The sequence below is a fragment of the Bombus huntii genome, chromosome 2 (genome assembly GCF_024542735.1).
Source record: "Bombus huntii isolate Logan2020A chromosome 2, iyBomHunt1.1, whole genome shotgun sequence".
NCBI lineage: Eukaryota > Metazoa > Arthropoda > Insecta > Hymenoptera > Apidae > Bombus > Bombus huntii.
In genome coordinates, this window is record NC_066239.1 from 864,510 (window position 1) to 888,949 (window position 24,440).

General features: G+C 29.1%; 6 protein-coding genes across 12 annotated transcripts; 4 read left to right on the forward strand and 2 right to left on the reverse strand.

The window, feature by feature from the left end:
• The first annotated feature begins 4,718 nt into the window (after positions 1–4,718).
• Positions 4,719–6,511, forward strand: LOC126873714 (transcriptional adapter 1-like). Of its 2 annotated transcripts, none has more exons than XM_050634896.1 (5): positions 4,719–5,074; positions 5,257–5,293; positions 5,381–5,590; positions 5,658–6,170; positions 6,250–6,511. In XM_050634896.1, the coding sequence occupies exons 1-5, from the start codon at positions 5,034–5,036 to the stop codon at positions 6,382–6,384; spliced, it is 936 nt and encodes a 311-aa protein (XP_050490853.1). In that variant the 5' UTR covers positions 4,719–5,033; the 3' UTR covers positions 6,385–6,511. The 2 variants fall into 2 exon arrangements, with proteins under 2 accessions (XP_050490853.1, XP_050490844.1); XM_050634887.1 differs by having other exon boundaries at positions 4,720–5,043.
• Positions 6,512–6,730: 219 nt separating this feature from the next.
• LOC126873704 (AP-3 complex subunit mu-1) lies at positions 6,731–8,964 on the reverse strand. 3 transcript variants are annotated; one of them, XM_050634864.1, is made up of 9 exons: positions 8,815–8,964; positions 8,426–8,610; positions 8,115–8,349; positions 7,877–8,036; positions 7,667–7,780; positions 7,508–7,603; positions 7,188–7,346; positions 7,047–7,097; positions 6,731–6,979 (listed from the first exon to the last, which is right to left on the reverse strand). In XM_050634864.1, the coding sequence occupies exons 1-9, from the start codon at positions 8,847–8,849 to the stop codon at positions 6,845–6,847; spliced, it is 1,170 nt and encodes a 389-aa protein (XP_050490821.1). In that variant the 5' UTR covers positions 8,850–8,964; the 3' UTR covers positions 6,731–6,844. The 3 variants fall into 3 exon arrangements, with proteins under 3 accessions (XP_050490821.1, XP_050490810.1, XP_050490830.1); XM_050634853.1 differs by having other exon boundaries at positions 7,424–7,603; XM_050634873.1 differs by lacking the exon at positions 7,188–7,346.
• Positions 8,965–9,122: 158 nt separating this feature from the next.
• LOC126873664 (conserved oligomeric Golgi complex subunit 5) lies at positions 9,123–12,525 on the forward strand. 2 transcript variants are annotated; one of them, XM_050634765.1, is made up of 14 exons: positions 9,123–9,271; positions 9,339–9,431; positions 9,504–9,628; positions 9,705–9,924; positions 10,004–10,146; positions 10,219–10,485; positions 10,573–10,693; positions 10,753–10,870; positions 10,947–11,087; positions 11,163–11,543; positions 11,624–11,749; positions 11,821–11,929; positions 12,009–12,230; positions 12,335–12,525. In XM_050634765.1, the coding sequence occupies exons 1-14, from the start codon at positions 9,229–9,231 to the stop codon at positions 12,518–12,520; spliced, it is 2,295 nt and encodes a 764-aa protein (XP_050490722.1). In that variant the 5' UTR covers positions 9,123–9,228; the 3' UTR covers positions 12,521–12,525. The 2 variants fall into 2 exon arrangements, with proteins under 2 accessions (XP_050490722.1, XP_050490731.1); XM_050634774.1 differs by having other exon boundaries at positions 9,237–9,271; positions 9,533–9,628.
• A 53-nt stretch (positions 12,526–12,578) lies between these two features.
• LOC126873685 (ankyrin repeat, SAM and basic leucine zipper domain-containing protein 1-like) lies at positions 12,579–16,099 on the reverse strand. 3 transcript variants are annotated; one of them, XM_050634797.1, is made up of 10 exons: positions 15,187–15,596; positions 14,812–15,018; positions 14,394–14,562; positions 14,184–14,306; positions 13,983–14,103; positions 13,811–13,916; positions 13,602–13,736; positions 13,199–13,545; positions 12,881–13,103; positions 12,579–12,809 (listed from the first exon to the last, which is right to left on the reverse strand). In XM_050634797.1, the coding sequence occupies exons 3-10, from the start codon at positions 14,482–14,484 to the stop codon at positions 12,660–12,662; spliced, it is 1,296 nt and encodes a 431-aa protein (XP_050490754.1). In that variant the 5' UTR covers positions 14,485–14,562; positions 14,812–15,018; positions 15,187–15,596; the 3' UTR covers positions 12,579–12,659. The 3 variants fall into 3 exon arrangements, with proteins under 3 accessions (XP_050490754.1, XP_050490744.1, XP_050490763.1); XM_050634787.1 differs by having other exon boundaries at positions 14,812–15,050; XM_050634806.1 differs by lacking the exons at positions 14,812–15,018; positions 15,187–15,596 and adding an exon at positions 15,957–16,099.
• LOC126873725 (pyridoxal phosphate phosphatase PHOSPHO2-like) lies at positions 15,789–17,618 on the forward strand. Its single transcript, XM_050634910.1, has 2 exons — positions 15,789–16,263; positions 16,565–17,618. The coding sequence occupies exon 2, from the start codon at positions 16,565–16,567 to the stop codon at positions 17,309–17,311; it is 747 nt and encodes a 248-aa protein (XP_050490867.1). The 5' UTR covers positions 15,789–16,263; the 3' UTR covers positions 17,312–17,618.
• A 327-nt stretch (positions 17,619–17,945) lies between these two features.
• Positions 17,946–24,150, forward strand: LOC126873678 (zinc finger MYND domain-containing protein 11). Its single transcript, XM_050634781.1, has 8 exons — positions 17,946–18,272; positions 21,266–21,676; positions 21,746–22,076; positions 22,186–22,499; positions 22,702–22,734; positions 22,848–23,354; positions 23,430–23,612; positions 23,696–24,150. The coding sequence occupies exons 2-8, from the start codon at positions 21,281–21,283 to the stop codon at positions 23,816–23,818; spliced, it is 1,887 nt and encodes a 628-aa protein (XP_050490738.1). The 5' UTR covers positions 17,946–18,272; positions 21,266–21,280; the 3' UTR covers positions 23,819–24,150.
• The last annotated feature ends 290 nt before the right edge of the window (positions 24,151–24,440 follow it).

Consider the following 24,440-nt stretch of genomic DNA (forward strand, 5'->3'; position numbering starts at 1 on the left):
GAGATTTTTCATTGTCAGCGGCAAGTTCAGTTTGCGTTTGTCATCCGGTGTTCTATGGGTCTGCCATACTCTTCTTAGTCTACATTTTTCTGCTATTTTTTTTAATATGTAATGGGGATATTCACGTTTGCTGATAGAAATCTTAGTAGGTGTGGAGGAGCGGATAGCGTTTATTATGCTCATGTTTAAGTATTCCGTGGCTGCTTCGATATCTTCATTAGTTTTTAGTGAAGTTAAGGCTGAAGTTGAGTGATTAAAAACTTCTCTAAAGAGCTGCCAGTTGGTGAGTTGGTTATGAATAAAGCCATTAGGTGTATCACGGGGGAAGGATCAGAAAAGAGATCAGCCGAGGAATTGATTTGGACGTATCTTGGCGAGATATTTTTAGTTATGAAGAAGTCAAGAAGGTCAGGTATTTTGTTAGTGTCAGTGGGCCAGTATATGGGTTCGTATGTGGTGAGGTAGTTGACATTGTTGGTTATGAGATAACCAACCAAAGCTGTTTAAGAGATTTTTGCCTCTTACTGTAACCCCAGTCTGCTGCCCTATTGGGTATGTTTGGCGTTATAGTCTCCTCCAGCTATGAATCTACTGCCCAGGGTGTCCAGGAAGTTATCAAAGTCTTCTTTGGCGATGGAGTGTCTGGGAGGGCAGTATACTGCTGAAGTGGTGATTGTACCATGACAGTCCTCTATTGCTACGTTTGTTGCTTGGAGGTAGTCTTTCTGGAACGATGGAAGTTCGTAGTGCTTAATGCTTGATTTGATTATGATTCCGGTGCTGCCGTGGGCCTTTCCGCTGGGATATTAGGTATGGTAGAATTTATAACTGTTTATTTTCAGATAGCTTTTGTCGGTGAAGTGGGTTTTCGATACGAGCATTACGTCGATTTGCTGCTGTTTTAGGAAGAGTTCTAGTTCAAATTTGTGTTGAGCTAGACCGTTGGCATTCCAAAGAGCTATGCGTTTTGGTTTTATTTTGCGTCGGGGCGTGTTAATTTATCCATGATGAGTGTTAGTAGTGATAGCAAATTATTTATTTGCTCTGATTGTTTTTCTATTAGCTTTCCAAGTCTAAAGACGTTGTTTGTGTTTGGTGAATTGGGGACACTATTTTGAGAGTAGTTCCTGTGGCTATTCGGATTATTTTGGATTCCTTGTACTGCTTGGGCATAGGAGGTTGAAGTAGTGGTGAATTTAGGAGGACTGGATATTGGATTGGCTAAGGGGATTGAGGTAGTAGTGAATTTAAGAGGACTGGGTGTTTGATTGGTTATCTCTTTTGCTCTGAGTTTAGGGTACTTATTTGTGTACAGAGTTTTGTAGGCTGAACAGCCTTTGTAGTTAGCAGGATGGTCACCTTGACAGTATATGCACTTCGCTGGGGTTTCCGGTGATTTAGTGCACTGGTCAGTGGGGTGTGTACCTGCACATTTAACGCAGCGGAAGGTATGGTTGCAGTATTTCTGCGTGTGACCGTACTTTTGGCAACTTTTACATTGCACCCAAATTTCTTACCACGAGTTTCACTCGTTGTTGTAGGACAAGGGGTTAAACCTTTGCACTCGAGGACTTTTTCGGTCGGGCGTAGCAGCTACTCCGGATGATTTAACGCATACGTGACGCGTGTCTTACAGCTAGCGTAAAATGATTTTATATCCAAGTTAACTTATAAAACATTATATTCTAATAATTTATCTATATTTACATTTTTTAAAATATGATTTTGTGATACTAACTTCTATATTTTTTTGTATGATAATTTATAAAGCATTAACTAAGATGCATTCTTGAATATAATTGATCTCATTCTTCAACAGCTCAAAATCAAGTTCATCTTCATTTGAGCTAATTGAGCTAACGTTGGAGACGTTGTCAGAACCATAGTTTCGGAGGGATATGGGATTAAATATTTCATCTCCGTTTTAAAGTCTAACATTTTGCACTTCCTAACAAAGAACACAAAAAGCTAACGAACCAATTTACAAACCAATATTGCACTCTCATCAATTGAAGATGTCGAAATCTAGCATAAACAGGGACTGTCGCCTCTCGAGTGTAAAGGGTTAAACGTAAAACGAGTCTTAGCAGCTAGGAGGTTGCTAGATATTGCACAGCGACAAGTATGATGAAAGAAGTTTCATAAGCTCAGTCAACATAACCGAATTTTATAACAATATCGTATTTGGTTCCATTTTAATCGGAAGCGTTTCACTAATATGTCAATAAAATTTTTATTAACAGAAAATAAAAAATGCAGAAGTTTAAAACTTATAATGAAAATACTAAAGGCGAATTCAAGGCAATCACATTTACAATACGTCCTATAGAAGTAACGTAGGCTTTAGTATAGCAAAAACATTCTCGCGAGGAAAATAAATTTAATGTTAAATCTAAAAAATTATTGTGTATAGAGAATATATTAAAATTACTGCATCATTTCACTGATTTATTATCGTCAGAAAGCAAAGATTTTCTTTTCTCCACTAAAAAAAAATATAATAAACAATTAATTTCTCTTCCTGAGGCAGCTGAGTTTACTAATTGCGCGGTTTTGTTATTCTAGTATTTATCTGACAGAGATATGGAATGATTATATGGCTCTCGCTAAAAAAAACAAAGATTGACCCAAGAAGTGGGGACAGGAATATATAAGGGCAGTATCATTTGGATTAGGGGTTAGTTAGTTAGTTGGACGAATTGCTAATTGAGTTATCGAGAAAGTTACTCGAATCGTGTATTACGTTTGTACTCGTCATCCCGTGGACGGTGGATTCGTTATCGAACCTGAATTCGTTGTCACCATCATCTCGACCATCATATCGCCTATGACCTATTACTCATAGCCTCTTGTAGTGTCCACCTTTGTACAGATAAACATTGTACCGATGGTAAAGTAAGTAAAGGTTCATCGAACGCCCCAAAATGCCAACCTGACTCCGACATATAAATATTGGGCTGTCTGGAAAGTTCATTCCGATTTTTAAGGAAATTTCAAATGCAGCACATTTAAATTTCGATATACGATTGAATTATATAGGTGCCATTTTGTTCCACAACCTTTCTCCATTTCTCACACAACTTGAACATTCCATCCTTCCAGAACTTCTCAAGTATTTCGGCTAAAAAGTTCTCAATATAATTTTTTATGTTGACCAAAGAGTTAAAGCTTTTATCATTAAGGAAATTTTGTAATGACCTAAAAGGTGAAAATCTGAGGGGGCAATGTCTAGTAAATATGGTGAGTGGAGTAGCACATCCCAAACAAGTTCCAACAGCTTTTGTCAAGTAGTCAATGACACAGGAGACTGCGCATTGTTTGGATGAAACACAACACTCTTCCGATTCGCTGGTTGCCTGGACGTTTTTGTTCAATTACTGTCTTTAATTCGTCAAATTGCAAGCAATACGAATTTATCGTCTGGTTGTTTGGTAGAAGCTCATAATACAAGATTCCTTTCTAGTTCCATCAGACATAAAGCATGACTTTCTTCGGATGAAGACCGGCTTTTGGGTGGCTAAAGGTGATTCATTCCGCTTTCCCCAAGATCTTTTCCGCCCAACGTTATTATAAATAATCCATTTTTCATTCCCCGTCACTACTTGCTTTGAAAATGGTGTTTCCCCGTTGCGTTTATAGAGCGAGCCGCAAATGGAAATACGATCCTTCGGATCTTTTTCCGTTAAATCGAGGAGAACTCGTACATTAAAACGATTTATATAGTCAAGCTTCGCAAAATGCTCGTGGATGGTGGATTTTGATATTTTTAATATTTCTGTTAATTCACGTGTCGTATAGCATGAATTATTCTCGATCAGTCATTAAACTAATCTTCAGTGTAGAGGGCATACCCGAGGGTTCTTTATCTTCAAGGTTGGAATCATCAGCTTTAAACCTAGCAAACCATTTCCGCACAATTCTTTCAACTATAGCGCCGTCAGCATAAACAGCGCGTATCTTATTTGCTGCTTGTGTTGCATTTTTGCCTTTTCGGTAGAAGAAAAGCATCAAATGCTTATAACGAGCTTTGTTCCCTCCCATATTTAAGATAAATATGTATAAAATTAACAAAGATTAATGTATCCCAACCAAACTTTTTTCTAAAGATGCCTGAGACATCACCTTTTAGAATATATACACATATCATTTGTTTTCAGTCATTCTGATATATTCAGACCTGTCCTAATGTCACCTACCCAAAATCGGCACGAACTTTCTGAACAACTTAATATTTTTTCATTTTCACACAGAGAAAATTTACTATCTGGCATAATTAAATGTTCAAAATTATCTATAAAAAATGTCATCAATTTCTTATCAGAAAAAATTCAAGTTGCGACTTGCTTATTGCGAACAAATTTCTGAGTGACTTTTTCAAAAGCTTGATATTGCACAAACTAAAAATGAATCAAAAATTTCAATATTCCGAAATCCGGTACGCTAATTTAGGATAATATGTACGCTTGCTCGAATGAAAAATATCGAATGTTTATATTTAAAAAGTTTCATTATGTACCTTTTTCTACGGCGATTTCCCCAATTATCGAACCGATAAGCGAAATCGTGTTATAGAAATATTATGTTATATGGGAGATATCTGTATAACTATAATTTATAATTGAATAATATTTATTCTTCATTTTCAAGTATTCCATATAAAACATTCAAAAATGTATAATATTAAACAATATACATACATAAGTACATATATATACATATGTATATACCACATTACATTATAATATGGAAGTCAGTATACAAATTTTTATTAAGAGGTTTCATTGCTTAGAAAAATGTCACAAAATTATAAACAATCAGTATAAAACTTTATCGAAATATATGAGTAACAGTGTAATTAAATCAAAAATATTGCACTACATATAAATACAAATTGAAAGCAATATTTAAGGATTACGTTGAAATTGACCGTACTTATAGGTTATTCTCTGTAAAGCTTATTTCTCTCTCAAAAATGACAACATCAAAAGAATTAAATTTAGCCAGAAAAAGTCTTGTAGCCTCGCTTGGTGAAAATGCAAAAGTGTAAGATATATTTTATTAGTTTAAAAAAAAGGTTATTATATACCCAACGCATTTGGAAAAAAATATTTTACATAATTTTCATTATAAATAGAATATTATATTTTAGAATTTTTTATTATTTTAAATGATTACAATCTTCCTTTTTTTTGTTTTTTATATAAAATATTTATAAATATTGAAGTATAATTCTTAAAAATCTTATATTGTTGATAGGTACTTTGAAAAGATGAAACTGTGGTTTCAAATGAAGGTATTTAATATTATTGTGACATTTTAATATTTAAAAATAGTTTATAATATTATTAATAATGTCATTCATAAAATGTTATTATTTTAGACAACGAAAGAAGAATTTGATTGCGAAGCAAGAAATATCATGACAGAAGATCAAGTTCATCTTCATAATGAATTTCTTCTTTGTTTATTTAATAAAGTTAGAGGTTTAGCTGCTGCTACACCTACACGGAAATTAGATCGAGATAAAGCTATAAAAGAAAAAAGGCTAAGATTAAAACGCAAATATAGAACTGATAAATCAAATTTTGAGGTATGGAATTATAGTCAATTTATTTGTTTAGACGTAAACTATAATCTCTTTTATATTTTATATTTAGCCCGCAGATATGTATGTTGAAGTATTAAGTCAAACTTCATCACCTGTTGGAGATGAGCCTATTGGAGCAAATCGTTCTAGTGCTCAAGAACTTGTACTGCCAGATAGAACTTTTGTTTTAGCAAGATTAATGCTTGCAGCATGGGAAAATAATATGGATGGAGCAGAAGAAAGTACTGCACATATAGTTATAGCAGCTACACAGATTTTTTTAAAAAATATACTTACAGCAATATTTACAAGAAGAAAAGGGTATGCTGTTAGAGATGGTTCATTTATTTATAATATTGGAGAACCAGTACCTAGTTCATGGAAAAGAAATTCTACTCACATATTAAGATCATCGGACTACACTGCAACAGAAATAATAGATCCTTATGGTCAAGTGCCTATGATAAAACCAAATATTGAAGAAGCAGAGCAAGCTACAGCTTTTGCTTACGCATGTTCTCCACAAACTATTCCACCTTCGTTAAAACCTGTTAATACAGCTGATTTACAACATACACTAAAGGTTAGGGAAGATAATTCATTGAAACTATTTAAATAACGCTTAATATTTTATGGTTTAATAACTGTTTTATTTCAAACAGATGTATAAAAATCTTGTTAGCAACCATACAATTTATGCAACTAATATGGAACGATTATTTACATATGCAACACATCTAACATGGGAAGACCTTGAAGTTAAGAGATTATCATGTCATCAACCTATTATAGATTAATTTATTTAATAGCCTAGATTATTTTTTAAAACAAGTGTTTTAAAACAAAATCGAAATAAGTTACTTATATTATTTATGACATTCTTTTATAAGATACACTTTGCTAATAAAATAAATTGCAAATTAATTTCAAGTTTATAATTATATTCTTTCAATATTTTCTTTCCCTCTTCATAAATTTTTTCTTTGGTGTTTATTCCATTACCAATGAACACAATTTTTTATTGTGTCATTAACAATATAGTATACTTGAAATCATTTATATTAAAAAGCATGATGAAATGCTTGACTGTAAGTACATTCATAATGAAAGTTTAACATATAATGTGAATAAAAATCAAATTAATTTGTTTTACAAGATTTTATTATTCTTTATTTTTAATTATATATATTCCCATGAAATTTAACACACATATTTAGTCTTATGATTGATATGAGAAACGTTTCACATTATTCTTATTTACATTCTAATTTGAAATTTTCCGGCTTTGGTAATATATTTCACACCTTTGAATGGTTTATATTTTTCTCCATACATATCCAATCGATTAACTTTTAAGCCAGAAACTGCCAACTGATTGATTGTAAAGTGAACCTAAAGTAAAATAATTGTTAAACTATATTACATACAATAGTAATACATATATATAATATATACATACATTAATTGCAGGATTAGATTCCATTATACTGGCAGAATTTTGAATAGTAATCTAAAAAATTAATTTTTTAAATTAGTTTTTAATTTATGCATGTTTACTTACACCCTAAAAAATTATTTTATAATCGTATAATTATTTTACAGAGCCTCTTAAGTTCGGTAATTTGGAAACATCTATCCTTCCAATATCCCATAAGAGTATTTTGCTCACAGGATCAAATGAGTATTTTCCTTGATTTGGAGTTAATGTACAATTTAAAACTATTTTTGGCATAGGAATTTCTAATGTAACATTTTCTACCTAAAATATATATGTAGTAAAATTATATCAGTTTTTTATATTTCCACATAAAAATATAAGAAAAATATAATGCACACGGTTCTGCCAATGGTTTGCTTTGGCCCAACAGTTATGTCTAATCTCCCACCTCCTAATTCCTTGAGACTAATATTATGTCTTACATATATTGGAATTGCCACAATACTTTGTGATCCTATGTGATAAGAAAGAAGACGAAAATTACCATCTGGTGGAATAAAGGAAAGTATTCGTTCTGACTGGGAAAAAAAGTATTCTATTAATGATGTGATTAATAAGTTTAAGCTTTTACTTGTTCTTACCTCCCATCTTTTAAATCTAACACAAGGATGAAAACTGACATCATCAAATAATCTGGGATTCATGAAAGAAAGTGTTAAATCTGGCATACCACTTAATTTTATACAACAGTCAATCTACAATTTAAACATATAATTATACAATATATTTATTGTATAAATATTTCTATCCATAAATAAATCAGTACTGATAATATTAGACAAAACGCATACATAGCCTTGAATTTCTGCAAACACAGTTGCACCAGTTCTATCTATAATAGCATCAACTTCTTCTACAACATCAAAATATGCTTCATTATTTGTATATTTAACACCAGTACGCCTCCAAGGAACATTAGATAATTGTCCACTTGGTAATGTTGCACTAACACTATAATTTATATATACAGTTAAATATATATATATCAATTTTTATATTTTACCTCAAATATATAGTTAATATACTTACTTAGATTTTCCTGTTACAGTATTTGCGATAGTTCTTAATATATTTGGTGGTTTAATAAGTTCCTTCAAAATATTAGATTCTGTAGCTAATGGAAAGCCATTGTCCAACATTTCATCTAATAATTCATAGACAACCACATAGTTTTCTTTTATGATAGTTTCTGTACATTCACTAAAATAGTCTTCAAAAGTATCCACTACTCTGTGCAAAAATTCTATCACAAATAATGGCGGAACTATAAAATAAAAATAATATTTAAAATATATTTTACAATCAAAACAATTTATTAATCTCATATTATGAATAAATACCTTCTGTCATGCATACCGCAACAAAAAACATATTACAACGATATATACTAATGAGATAATGATGAGGTGTAGCTATTACAGGTGGTGTGTCTTCAGGAGATAAAACTCTTCGCTGTTGATCAAAGAAGTAGTCACATAGTGACCGTGCCACTGCACTTTTCCAATGCTTTTCCATGAAAACATCTCTAAGGGTAAACAATATTTTAAGTTTATGAAATCCAGAATTGAAATTTTTTAATCATACATAAAATCTTTTGAAATATGTATAAAATACGATATATATATATACAGATTTGATAATATATATATATATATGATCATATGCAAGTTTCTAACCAAATACTTGTCAGATACTAAATATATATGTTTACCCACAATTTAATACTTACCCTGACGAGTTGATAATAAAAAGACTATGTATCATTTTTTTTTAAAGAAATTGTTCTGAACAGTCCACTGTTCGAGTTGTTTGTCAATTTTATTTTGGTATGTTACATACACTTGACATATGGTTCTGTATTTATAAATTGTACTAACACTGATGCAGGAACCTACATTTATTATCCTGCATTTGCACCAGAGAGGAAAATATAACGAAGATATACCTACAGATGCAGATATTTTTATTAGTAAAATTTTAACGTAAATAATATAATGTAAATGATAAAAAATATCATAATTATAGTAACAAGTAAATGTAACATTTAAAATATATGAAGTAATTACAACCTATAACATTTTGCTACATACGTGTCATTAATTATCTTTCATTTTCAATCTGTATTTTCAACACTCTTAACTTGATGATGGATGAAATTAAAAATTGGGAAGATATAGAAAATGATGGTAATTTATTCAACATTATGCGTCAAAATATGTATTAAAGCTTTCTTTTTAAGCATATGCCTTTCAGAATTTTTTAAACAATTTTCTGATGGTGAATCCAAAAAAGGTGATATCAATCAAATGTTATCAGTGGCACAACAGATAAATAAATTAGGACAAGGTGAATAAAAAAATTATTATATCTCCAACATAATGTCATGATATATTATAATATATAATATTTTTGATATAGCCATTGAAATATTGAATGCCGAATTACAGAAGCAAGTATTAGCTAATCATGAAGATTTATTGTCACAAGCATCATGGGTAGAAAAATTGGAAGGTGTGCTTTCAATAATGCAGTTACATGTTCAGGTACATATAAATACATTTATAAATATTGAGGGAAATAAATATTACTTTGAATAAAATATAAATTTTTGTGTTTTAGAGCCTTTTATCAGCTGTAGAACGTTTACGTGGAAAAATTATTGATCCTTTTAATAGAATTGAGACTCAGACAATTGTTCTAGCAAGGCTTCATGAAACTTCTGATTTGCTACGGAGAGTAGCTAGAATGCAACATTTATCAAAACGTTTATGTTCTCAAATGACAAATAATATGCAAGGTCCAGATATCATAAAAGCTGCGAATAGCCTTCATGAACTTGGTATATTAATTTACTTTTAATTTTACATTTCATAAAAAAAATATATATATAAAAGAAATATGATAATTGTTGTTTATAGAACAGTTGATGATGGATACAGATTTAAATGGATTAGATGTTATTGCTGATGATCAACAAGTTGTAAAATCTCATAGAACAACAGTACAGAGAATAGCAACTCATACTTTATCTCAAGGTTTACAAACAATGGATAGAGCTAAAGTATATAAGTACATATTATTCTTTTAGATACTATTATCTTTATAACTGTTAATTATAATTTATAACAAATAGGTTAGTACAGCTGTACAGGTATTTCAAAATTTGAGAGTTGTAAATGGAGCTATAGATAATGTCATAGATTCTGCCTTATCAGAGATTGAAAAAATTGCTTCAGAATCATTAGATGTAACTTTAACAACAAATCAAGACCTTGGAAAAAGAGCAGCACCTGGACGAGCTGCTATTCCTTCTCCAGGATCTTCTGGAAATTTACGCACACGAATTTGGGAAAATCTTGAAAGACTTTTTCAAGATACTCTTTATACACACTGTTTACAAGTAATGTAACTGAAGAATATTTGTTCTGTATCTCTCTTAAATCTATTTACTCATATTTTCAAACTATATACTATATTATTATCTTAGATTGAACTATTGCAAAGAATACTATTAGAACATCATGTAAAGGAATTGGATGAACTATCACAGAAATTTTGGGACAGAGTAAACACTCTGCTTTCTAAAGTATTAATTGAACGTGCACAAGGTAAAAATTATAATATTGAAATCTTCGTTCTGATAAAAACACCGCGTTTATGTTTTCAGGCTCATCATTTGTAAAACAAGCATTAGAAGGTGAATACCCAAAATTTTTGAGAATATTTCTAGACTTGAGAAAACGTCTGAAGGAACGATTACAGAGCATTAGTATTTACAAAATCAAGTAAATAGAAAGATATATAAAAAAGACGTCAAATAATTTATCTTATATAATACAAATAATATTTATATTCTTTCAGTCATAATGTATTATTACCATTTGAAAACGCATACTTATCTCGCTCAGTATCACGTCTATTAGATCAAGTACATACTATGTTTTCTGGTGAAGGATTACCTACACAGGATGAAATTGATAGTCTTATACGCACAGTAACAAAGTAAATCAAGATAATAGATATATATCTTCATTTTTAATGCTGTCTAATAAATATCAATCCTTATGTTCTTTGTAGTGAATTAAGTGTGTCATTGGTTGATGATGGCCTTTCAACAGTAGTTGCTCGTAATGTAGGAAAAGCTATAAGACTCTTTTGCTTAAAATGTGAACAAGGATTACTTGTGGGTGGAGAAGCTAGTCAAGTAATTGATTCTCCAACCACTGTTCAGCAAACAAATGTGTCTCTTGCAAACCTACTTTATTATCTTTCTAGTCAAGTAACTCGTGTAATAGCAAATTTATCTGGTCTCCCATGTGAAGGAAATTCAGTAATTTCTGTAGCTCTTAAAGAAGTAGACGTATTAACAAAAAACATACTATCGCCGTTGTTAGCATCTATTAGTGACGCAATTGAAAGTATTATTTTAACCATGCATGATGATGCAGAATTTCGAGAGTAAGTAAATACAATGTTCTGAAATTAAATATATCTTAAAATATACGTACTATATATGTATGCGTATTCTTCCTCTACAGTCTGAGTAGCCCTATAGGAAAAGAAATTAATTGCTCACTCTACATGCGCGAATTGCAAGGATTTATTTTACGTTCTGTAAATACATTTCTTATGCCATATAAAAATCAGGCAGTAGTTGCTGAATGGTAATTAAAAATATAATTGCAACTTTTATAATGTATTTGCGACATAATGCTGAAATTAATCATATTTTTAGTTGTAAATCTGTTGCTTCACGGTGCATTGAACTTTTTGTAAGACATGCTTGCATATTAAGACCATTAACCGATTTTGGAAGAGCCAAACTCATTGTTGATTTTAGTCAGGTATGTTGTAATATATGGTAGTATCATGCTAAAATTTTATATTTAAGTTTCAATCTTTTATCTTTTTATTTTCATTTAGATAGAAATAGCTGTTGCTCCATTATGTAGAGGAGGGCAGTTGGGATCATCAGAACAACAACAATATAGAACATTACGAGCATTAAAAGCACTGCTTCCACTTAGCCCGGATGATATCGTCCAGAAAGTTTTAGGAGGGGAAGGGGAATGTGGCATACCTTCCTCTCTTGTTCTTTTACATTTATTTTCTACTGCACCACCTGAATTAGTATCTCCACATCAGGTATGAGAATATATGTTTATATTATTATTTTGTAATGAAACTGAATTATCCTAAATTTAAAAAATTTTAGATTGGTACTAATTTGTTAATTACTATTAATATAGAGTACAAGTTGGTCTGTGGGTCGACTATCTCAGTGGATGGATAAACATCCAAATGAAAGAGATAGATTAGCTTTCTGTAGTGGACCACTGGAACGTTATCAGTTAACAGTCAGACAACAAAATCTTCCAACATTCCATCCACTATTTCCATTAATGAAAAAATTAGCTAATTTAAATGAACATTAAAATTTGTAAAATTTTGTATTACACAAGATGTATGTTTCCATATTTATAGAAGATAATATTTCATTCTACATGAATAATTTATTAATCAAGTTTAGAACAAATAAATATACAAAAGTTCTTAATAGATACAATCATATTTTCAATAACATACTAATTTCTGAATGTATATTGTTTTCGATATATAGATTCCTGCAATTAATGTAATGCTTAAACACATAGGCCAATTTATGTTACGTTTTTTTGGTCTGATATATGTTGCGGGTATACCAATATCGTTTTCTTTTTCAACCTATGTTAATAAAATATATTTTAATGTTTCCTCTTTAATGTATGTGCATTGCCAGATATTTATATATTTACCCTTTTAGAAAGTGCTTTTATTTGCATAAGCTCGTTTTTTAGAATACTAAGTGTCTCTTGTACTTTTTTAAGCTCTTGCTCATAATTAGATATTCGTTCAGTAGTTAAATATATATCTCCACTATTTACCTTTAATAAGCTATTTTTAATATACCGAAAACTAGAACCAATAACAGCAATTTGTTTAGATAATATACCTAATGAGACTATACCATTATATAATCTGAAAACGAATATAAAATTACATTTTCATAATCCAATGCTACAATAATTGCAGTTAATTAATTAATACATAATTGTATTATGAAGTAAACATACGTATAGGGTAACGATTTATTGATAGCACCAATGCTTTGTATACTCCATTTTTTTCTATGAAATTTATGAAGACATTCCATAAATTGTATTCTATGTGCATTAATATCCAATCCTAAGTGGATTAAGTCATTTTCAGTTAATGTTAAAAATGTTTTGAGACTTATCCCTTGGAAAATATGAGTATATTTTTCTAAATTCATCCCATATAAAATTGTATACACATCAGGATCTACAGTTTCATTGTCTATATTAAGTAGTGATGGAAACATATGTCTCCACTCATACACTTTAAATATTTTATAAGTATTTATTGCTACTTCTTCATCGATATTTAATAGCGACGAAATCTGTAATAGTTAACATTATATTGTATTTTATAACAGGATGTTATAGTTTAACTTACTTTATCATATCCTTTCATAGAAGCTACATCATATACAGTTAGACCATTTAAGTCAGTTAATGTAACATCTGCTGCATTTTCTATTAATATTTTGACTACTTCTGGTTTATTAGCTATTGTTGCATACATCAATGCCTACAAATAATAAATAATTCGTAGTTTTATTGTTATTATTGGAAATAACTATTAGTATTACTAAAAGAGCTTACAGTTTGTTTCCTATTGTCATATGCATTAATATTTTTTATATATTTCACTAGTTCTGTTATAAATTCGGGTTCTTGTGACGTACAAGCATACATGAGAAGTGTTTGTCTGCAAAAATATTACTTAATAGTTATTAAAATAATTAATATATTAAAATATATATGTTGTAAATACCTTTGTTTATTGTTTGCATTTGGATTAGCACCTGCTTTAATTAATGCTGTTAAGCATTTTATACGTTGTTCTGTTGTTTCTTTAATAGAATTGCATAATGCCATTAATGGTGTATAGCCATCTAAAATATTACACCATCCATATTAGATTTCAAATTTTTCTCAAACATTTAATACATAACACAAAGTACAAAGGAAATACCCTTATGCTTATTAACATCAGCTCCATTGTTTATGAGATACTCAATGACTTTTATTTGTGCATTAAAAGCAGCATACAGAAGTGGAGTCCATCCATCACATAAAAATTTGTTTATATCATATGCTATATATTATAGTGAAATATACTTTTATATTAAAAATATTATTATTTTACAATATAAAATATAATTTATTAATATAAAATAATTACATTCAATATATTTGTTTACAATTTCGAACTTGCCCACTGTACATGCATTTATCATCTCACGTTCAATACTTTGTTCTTTATTATTATCCATATTTCTATCTTGATTAAATGTATTTATATTTTTTAATACTAAACTGTTTTGGAAACAATACCTAGTTGTTCTTGTTTGCTGTACAAAATATAGAACTTTTAATTTTTAATTAATAAAATAAAAAAAATTTTATTTTATACTGATAGAATTAAATAATTCCTTCTTCAATCTCTTTAATATTTTTAAAAAGATTAGTTTTTACTATTACATTATATTTAGTTTTTATTATACATTATTTACAGATTAGTTTTTATTATACATTATTTACAAAATTATAGGTTATATATATATTCATATGTATACGTATGTATGTATGTATTTTCACACCTTTTCCGAAAGAGAAAAATTTTCGTCACTTTTCACTTCGCTACTTGATATTTTAATATTTCTTGGAAGCACATTATTTCATTAAAATATATAAAATATAAAATTACAATAGTTTTCTTTTTAGCCTTGTAAAATTTGAAAATGTTTTCCATTCAGCGCATGCGCTGTACCACGATCATACATATAACAGATCTCGACCGACATTCACTAGGGAAAACCGTCCAAAAATTGAGTCGTGTCTAACCATGAAAAATCAACATGGACAGTCAATAAAATTGCATTTTTGCGAGACAGACAAAGGTGAGTAGAATGTCTTTGTTTCTGTCTCAAATATTCATAGCATATCACGCATGAGAAGAAAGAGAACCTTTTTACCTATCATATTGATTTTTCACATCTAGTCACGACTCAATTTTCGGATTGTTCTCCCTAGACTTCGATATATGAGTATCGAACCTGTCTGTATGATCGTGGGACAGATTGTACATCTTTTTTATGTAGCATATTTTATAAAATTTAACAATAAAAAAATGATATCAAAACATAGAATATACACAACAAAGATTCAAAATTTTCCATGAAATATTATTTTTAAATATAATTCTTTCAGTATGTAAAAATATTACCTCTGTTATATTACATGAAAACGAAAGCATATTGTTCCAATAATGAATTTTATAATTATGCTGTATATACAATGACTTATTATTCTATACAAATGACTATTAATGTGTATTATAATTAACGTTTGTATCATACTTGTATAAATAGTACACTGTAATTAAATACACATTGACTATTTTATAAATATTAAACATTTGTTTATAAAAGAGAGATTTATAGTAATATTTACTTATTTACATTTTCAAAATGATGAACTGTGTAAAACTATGAAAACGATGAATTGTTCAAAAATATATAAATAAGTATACAATAAACTTAATGAAACATAAAAAACTAACAAAGTAATAGGTATAATATTGAAAAATACTTAAAAATTATAATATATATATTTAATATACATTATATATATATAATCTATTATTATATAAAATCTGTGTGTGGGGGAAGTAATGGGTTTGTATGTATCTGGTTGTATCTGCTATAATAGCAATACTATTTATTTTCATGTGCACAATACTAACCTGCAAGCGTCAGTCTTCAATCTTTAGTCTTCAGACACCTGTCTGAGGGATCAGTTGCAAATTTTTATCCGTTTACGAATCATATTATCCAGATTGCTTAACCTATACAAACGTCAGTATTTGGATATCTGCCAGTTATTTCAGTTGCAAATTTTTCTTTGCTCCTAATTTATATTGTTAAAATTATTAACTCTACAAAGATCTGTTATTGGACACCTGCCGCGAGGTTTGGTTGCAAGTTCTCCATTTAAAAATTACAATATTATCAAAATCGCAGTTTTATGCATGGTTGAAAATTTGACTAACAGTAAGTAACAGTATAATATTTCGAAATAACTTGGATAACATTTTAATATAATTTTTATAATTAAAACAACATGTATATAATTATTTAATTATTGCTAATAATAAAAACAATGTACATTAGTAATATATTTCATCTTTTACAAATATTAAGAATTAAACGATTAAATATATACTAAGAAATGTCCCAGTCGCGAATTATCCCGAGAGAATATACTGTGTTGAAATATTAAAATCAAAATTCAAAATGAGTAACCTTATAAATTTATGCCGGTTGTCTTTGTAATGTATTTGTATTTTAATAGATGCATCGATCGGTACTCATCGCATTTGACTTTGATCATACGATTGTCAATGATAATACTGATATCGTGGCTCGAAAACTATTACCCAACGAAAAATTGCCAGACAGTGTAAAGGATCTATATCGTTCTAACGGTTGGACTACATACATGGGGAAGATATTTGAATTGCTTCACAATAATTCCATCGACATAAAACAAATCAAAACTGCTATTAATAACATACCTCCTGTACCGGGCATTGATAATCTTCTAAAAGAATTACATTCTCGAGGTTGTGAAATTATTATTATTAGCGATTCAAATATGTTGTTTATTAGCGAATGGTTAAAAAGTAAAAATTTAAATTATGTTATTACTGAAACATTTACAAATCCTGCGAAAATCGATAACGATGGGGTCATAAAACTAGACATGTATCACGTTCAAAATTCTTGTAAATTGAGTACTGTCAATCTATGCAAGGGGCAAATTTTAGAAGATTACATTAAAAAAAGAAACGATGAAGGAGTACATTTTGATCGAATAGCATACGTTGGAGATGGCAAAAATGATTTGTGCCCGATCTTACGACTTTCCGAACGTGATGTTGCGTTTCCGCGAAAAGATTATACACTTATGAAGATGTTGAACCATGCTGAAAATAACCAGATTCCAAAAATAAATGCACGTGTATTTCCATGGAGCGACGGTGTACAAATTTTAAAAATACTAGAAAAAGAAATTGGATTTTCTCAAATTTCTTTATAATTATAATGAAAATGAACAAAACATTTATTTATTCTTATCTAACTTTAATTATAACTAATAGGTAAAAATACTTATACTATTATCAATAATTATTATGTGATATAATAGTGATATTTCCAAGTCCCTTATAAAAATACATATATAAAATTTTCCCTTCTAAGTATACCGTTTACTCTAAAACAAATTTCAGGCGCATTCATGCATAAGATAAAATGATAATTGGAACAATGTATTTAGAAATTGAATTGTATTTAGCAAAATATTTGTATACACAATTTGATATAATATATTATTTTATGTAATTGCATATTCTATATGATGAAATAACATTAAACAATTTTTTAGTAAAAAGGAGTATATATGTGAAATTTTATAATTACAGTTTATAAATTTGTATAGTTCAAAATTTACTTTCACGCACAATAGTATATTTTCAAATTTTAACACCATTAAACTATGTGAAAGATATATTTAAAAAAAAATTACCTTTAATATATATATAGCGTAAAAAAATACATTACATATGTATAAAATATGAAAATAAAGAAATTAATTACTCTTAGTTATACAAGAGATAATTCTTAAGTTCTGAAACATCAAAATTTTACATTTTATATAAAATTATAGTATTTGTGCCACTGTTTCAACTTTATATTATACAAATTTGAATAATACTGAATTGTGAATTATGAATCATGAACTAACATGCGCACGCATTATTAGGGTTAGGTTGAACTTATGACGTGCGCGTTATGTGCAATATAGTTGCGCGTCTCTAACGTTAATTATTGTCTTATTATTGGTTGCAGGCGTCGGCAAAAGTTTTACTTTTGCCTTTAATGTATTTTATGATAAGACAGAAAAACATGAATTGATCATTAATTGTGATTTAAAAGTTAACATTTTTCTTTGCGATCAGAAAGTAACAGTATACGAACAGCAAGTTAGTGTATCAGCTTCGGTAAGAAAATTTAGAGACTCCTATAAAATTTTACTCAATTATAATTACGAAATAATAATCAATTAAAGTATCACAAAAGTAAATTTATTTATATTTCCATAACGTTAAACGTTATAATGGAAAAATTTCATAAAATCATTTTTTAATTAAATTTAGATACTTTTAGTTAAAGAACTAAAGAGCTGATAATGCATTATTATCATAACGCCATTTATATGCAAAACTAAAAATATACTTTATATAAAACTTTGAATATGAAGCTACTACAACTAAATGTGTATGTTATTTCCTTGGAATATTTAAAGAAATATGAAATTGAAATTCATGTAATAGGATGAATACTATTTATTTTTGCGGTATTTATGTCCTTCTCTTGAAGCTTTATCATTTTAAGATTGAAAATATTCCGTAATGTGCTAAATGCTATACCAGTCAGATAAGTTATATTCAGTAACCATTCTGGTATATATAAAACTGTAAACACTTTGATTAAGCATTCAAAAAATAAAGGTGTCCATAATAATACCCCACTTAGTAAAGACATTTTAATACTGTCAAAAAGCTGCAGCATGTTTGTAGCACGTTGACTTATTATATTCAATTGTATTTTTGTCTCATTAAATGAGATATTATGTTTATTATCTTTGCAGTGCTTGTTCCATTTTTGATTAAAGTCTTCGTGATGAATTCTCATTAGTTGTAATTTATTAAAATCAACTAATTCTTGTTTATGAGGGTTTTCATCCAAATATGTAAATTTTTGTTTTAAAGTAAATCCTTTGGAATTCATAGGAACATCAAAATACATATTATTAATTTCATTTGTGTACTCAGATTTAAAGTTGTTTAACAGAATTTTATTTTTTGCTTTCAACTTTTCTAAAACAATTTTACAGTTTAGTTTGCCATATTGCTGTAGAATTGAGGAGAACAAAATTGGCAGAAAATATATTATAAATACCAGAATAAGCAAATGTACCTTTAAGAATTCAATTGATACAAAACATTTATCTATTATATACACTTGCATTGTCTTTGATGTATTATCATTTTGATAAATATTGATTTTGGTATGTAGAAAAATTTCTGTTGGTTTTAACTCTTTCAACTCTTTTACTTCTTTATTATTATGGTATTTTGAATCGTTTGACATAATTAGTATATTATATTTTTCAGTTGTATTCATAAAATTGTTTATAGTGCCTTTATTTTCAGTAACATCTGTTTGTAATTTTCTAACATTTAATTTTTCTGTGGTATTTGTATTAATTTCATTATTGTAAATTTTTACTCTTAATGTGTCCCTTGAAGAATTTTTCATTAAGTAATCAAATAATAATGATTCTCCATTGACTCTATTAGTATAATTGCTTAATTGTATATCACTTCGTAAATTTGTATTATTCTTAACACTGACTGGATTAAATACATTTCCAGCATTCTTATTTTGCTCTATATCTTTTACATAAGTATCCAAATACTTTGTTTTATCTATAACTTCAGAAATGTTATAAGAAGTTGTATTAAATGACATAGTGGATATGTCATTCATTGTAGAAAAAATAAGATTTTGTACTTTGGATATTATCTCATTCACTTGAGTAATGTTGGAAGTTTGTAATTTTATATAGTCCTCATTATTGGTAAAATTATCGTATACTATAGCTGTATCTGTCTCAAATTCAGGATTTTGAAACATATTTATAGATTTAATATTATTGTGACAATCGTCAAGAAAAAGTATACTTTCAATAAAACATTTTTTATTTTCCATGTCCCTTGTAAGATTTGTATTATATTCAGACAAGTATAACAATCCTGTGATAATAACAGGTATAATCCATTGACTTAGTACAAATATAGTTGTAATTGTTTTATCTTTCTTTGTTTCATTATAATTAAACACATATAAGATATTCTTCATATACTGTTTGATTACTGAAATATTTTTGGACTTTATTACAGAATCAAATTTTATTTCACTGTTAAATTTATTTATACTAGTATCATCTTCGCATATTGCTTCTTCTGAATGTAGAAATTTAAAGCACTGCTTCTTAAGATAAAATACATTTAAATTGCATTCCACAGAGAATATTAACAAAGATACAAATGAATTTACAAATGGGAAGAATAGCATTCCATATTTCATTATGATACTTATGATATTACACTTTGGAATTGCATTAAAATAGTCTGGATTTATGACAGTGTTCAATTTTTCTGCAAAGCTTTTAAGCTTTATTTGTTGATTTTCATTACCTCTTTCTATATTCCATATACTGTCACTTACAGGGAAGACACTGTTCACTTTATTATGGTTGATATAAGTAAAGTGTATGATACAATTTGTGAATAATATACTTGATGTAAACATAGAAAACAATACATCAGATATTGACAAAATATATAATGGTGTACCCTTCCATTGTTTAAATTGCTTTTTTAACAAAATTGCAATTGTAAGAACACTGGATAACAATAATATGCATGCACATACATTTAGCATTATAAAATACATATTATATATATATAAAGATTTATATATTATAGTTTCACTTGTGTTGCATTATATGTAATACTAATTATTACTAAATTTACTGTAATGATTATAATTTTCTTATATATATACCTTGCACAGTTCTGGAAGCTACTATATATTTAGAAATGCTCTTGGATACAAATATATACAAGTATCTTATTTTAATATGTTATGTTAAGCTATAGGGGTATCTTAACTATTACATTTTAGATATGACAAGTATTGTAACATGGGGGTATGCTGATTATCTATATATCAACAAATGCTGGTATTGATATCATATTTCTAATGCAAAATTTTCATGTATATAGGCTACATTTGTGTAATAAATTTTAATATCCGTAAAATTATGTAAAACAATATATTTTCACAAAATGCCTCTAACTCAAAGTAATTTTATTACTTTTATATAGCTTATAAAAGTCCAATGTTCTTTCAATATTTGTTTCAGTGCATATCTATCATCATGTCCATTCGTCGTAGGACAGATCCTTTCATGACACAACGAATATGGGATGCTATCAAAATAACTATACATCAAAGAAGTTTACCAAGCAATGATCGTATGGTACGACATCTAGCTCGAGTTTATGGAATTACAGAACAAGAGGCCCAGGAAGAATTAAATAAAGCAGTTGATGATGGACTTGTTTATTTAAAGAAAGTACCAACAAAAAATGGTATAGAGCAAGAAAGTTACAGATTACCATCAGATATTATACCTAATGATGGTCATGACTGGTATTGCTGCAAATGTCACAAAGCAGGAACTGTGGAATGCTGTCAACAATGTCATAGGGTTTATCACCCTGAATGTCATATGCCTAGTAACGTTAAAGTGAAAATATGTAATTTTTGTGAAGTAAGTACATTACATTAGATATAAAATTTAAAACTTTATATACCAATAAAGTAAAAATAATTGTTACAGAATATAAATAATGACACATATCCAGATAAAATTGATCTCAATCACATTCTGAATTTTACTTGTGGACATTTGAAAGCAAAATTACCACCAGAAATTACAAATCGTACTATCGTTTTTAACAATGATCCTATTGTTACACCAACTAATAGATATTCAGGCACAACTTACATTAGTGATGGAGAAGATGCATGGCGACCAGGTGTTCTTATAAAACACCATATGGACTTAGCAATCATGGATTCAAAAATTAAGAAAAATGAATATAATAATCTTGCTGAGTTTCAAGCTGATGCACATAACATGCTACACAATATCATTGTATATCATGGAGGTATATAACTGGAAACTAATTTATGAATTATTATCTTCAAAAAATGTATTAAATTAGTAATTATTTAAAAATATACTAATGACAAATTTTAATTTGGATATTTATTTAGCTCATAGCATAATAGGAGAAATGGGTAATACAATGTATCAAGATTGCTGCTACGATCTTCAAGAAATCCGCCGCTGTGCCGATTGCTATAGGATATCAAATGAAAAATCAGAGAAGCTATGGTTTTGTATACCCTGTAATCCACCACATCAGCTAGTTTATGCAAAACAAAAAGGATACCCCTACTGGCCGGCTAAAGTGATGCAAGTTAATGGCAACGTTTATGACGTCCGATTTTTTGGAGGTCATCATATGCGTGCCAACATCGAAAAAATGTTCATTCGTCCGATTACCGCCAGTCTACAGAGTTTACAGGTAAAGATAAGTCACAAAATTATCCGGCGTTCAACGCGAAATTGTCACGCGAACACTGTGAAATTCTCGGTTTAGGTTACACGCCATTTACAATGTATCGTATCACTGACACAATAGAAGAGAACTGTCGAGAGAAAAAGCAATTTAGAAATTGTTGTTGCACTTAGGTATATTATTATCTTAACAACAAATTCTTGCATAGCCTTCGGAAAAAGGAAAGTGGAAAGAAATGGAGGTATGCACATACTGTGGCCTAAAGTGTACAACTAATTTCTCACCACTCTGTTTCATTGTGCAGTCAGAAGAAAATCATCCTTTCTTAAAACGTGCACAATTTACCTTCCATAGATAAAAAGATCCACTGCTTGGAACAGAGCATTTGATGAACTGAAGCATCATCAGAATTTGCTGCTAAAGTTGGACAAGAGCATCGGGGATTTGGACATCGACGACGATAGCGAGGGTCCAAAACCAACTAAAATCCGAAATATAGAGTCATCAGGTTCAAAAAATACGGCGGGAAATCCTAATCCAGCGAAACAACTTTTTAAGGATTTAAGAGTTAAAGTAGAACGTCTCAGTTCAGACGGTCACAATGATATGCCACCAAATCAAGAGGGAACCCTACATAATGAACGTTCTTCAAAAACTAAAGCTAAAAGTGAAGAGAGGCAAGTACCCTGCTTGCCAGTGGCAGAAGATGAACCTGCAAGAGAAATATCCAGTACGTGTCCTCAAGGCTTGAAGAAAGAAGGTTCTCAAGAAGATATGGTCACATCTAGTTCTCAAGAACCAAGAACCAAATGTGTTTTCGTACAGACGGAACAAATACAAACGGAAACATTACCTGCGAAGGTATAATATTTAAAAATTATTGATTAAATGTATTTATTACGTATCTGTATAATTTCATAATGTTATGTTTTACAGATAAAGAGGGAACGCAGAACATCGGAACAACCTACTACAACTGCATTAGAGAAGCTACGTCGGGAATTAGAACTGGAAAAATGTAAAGAATTGGAAAAATTACAAGCCGAACACGCTAAAGAATTACGGCAATTAACAGACAGACACCAACAAATTATATCAGAAATAAAAAAGAAACAATGGGTAATAATCTTTTAATATTTTTCTTATGTACACGTATTCTAATATTTGTTTTACATATATTATAATAGTTATCTTAATTTTAGTGTTATAATTGTGAAGCTGAAGCCATATATCACTGCTGTTGGAATACTGCATATTGCAGTACTGATTGTCAACAAATCCACTGGCAGCGTGAGCATAAAAGAGTCTGCAGACGTAAACGTTAAATTAGTGATGAGTGTAATAAGTGCAGTAAAATTAAAAAGATTATAAAATTGAAATGAGAAAGAGATTGAAATTGCTGTATTTGTAAAAAAGAGGATGCTTTGTAGAAGCATATTAATATATTCTTGACACTAATTTGACATACCTTGTTGTGAGCTTCCTACTTACACGGAAGCATTTGTAATATGTATGCAGACAAATGTGAGTGCTTTGATTTGTAATTATTAGTCCTATTTATAAGTAAAAATGTAAAGAAATAATAACTGATTATTATATATACATTTATTTGGAAATTTTACGTTTTTGAATAATGAATTACATTATTTTAAGTATTTGTTGAAGTGTCATATTCTTAATGTAAAACCTTTAGGTGTTAATGTGAATAGTAAATTTATACATTTAAAAGCACATTTATTAAAATTTTACATTGATAAAATATGTGACTGATCGCAATATTCTTCGCTATATTTTTGTATAACATGTGTATGTATACATATTAACAATAGTGATATAATCCAAAATACCACATGCATAATAAATGTATGTTTCCTTATTTTCCCAAATCATTTATGTGAAATATGACATTGAAATAAAACAAACATATTTTATTACATTATACTGCAG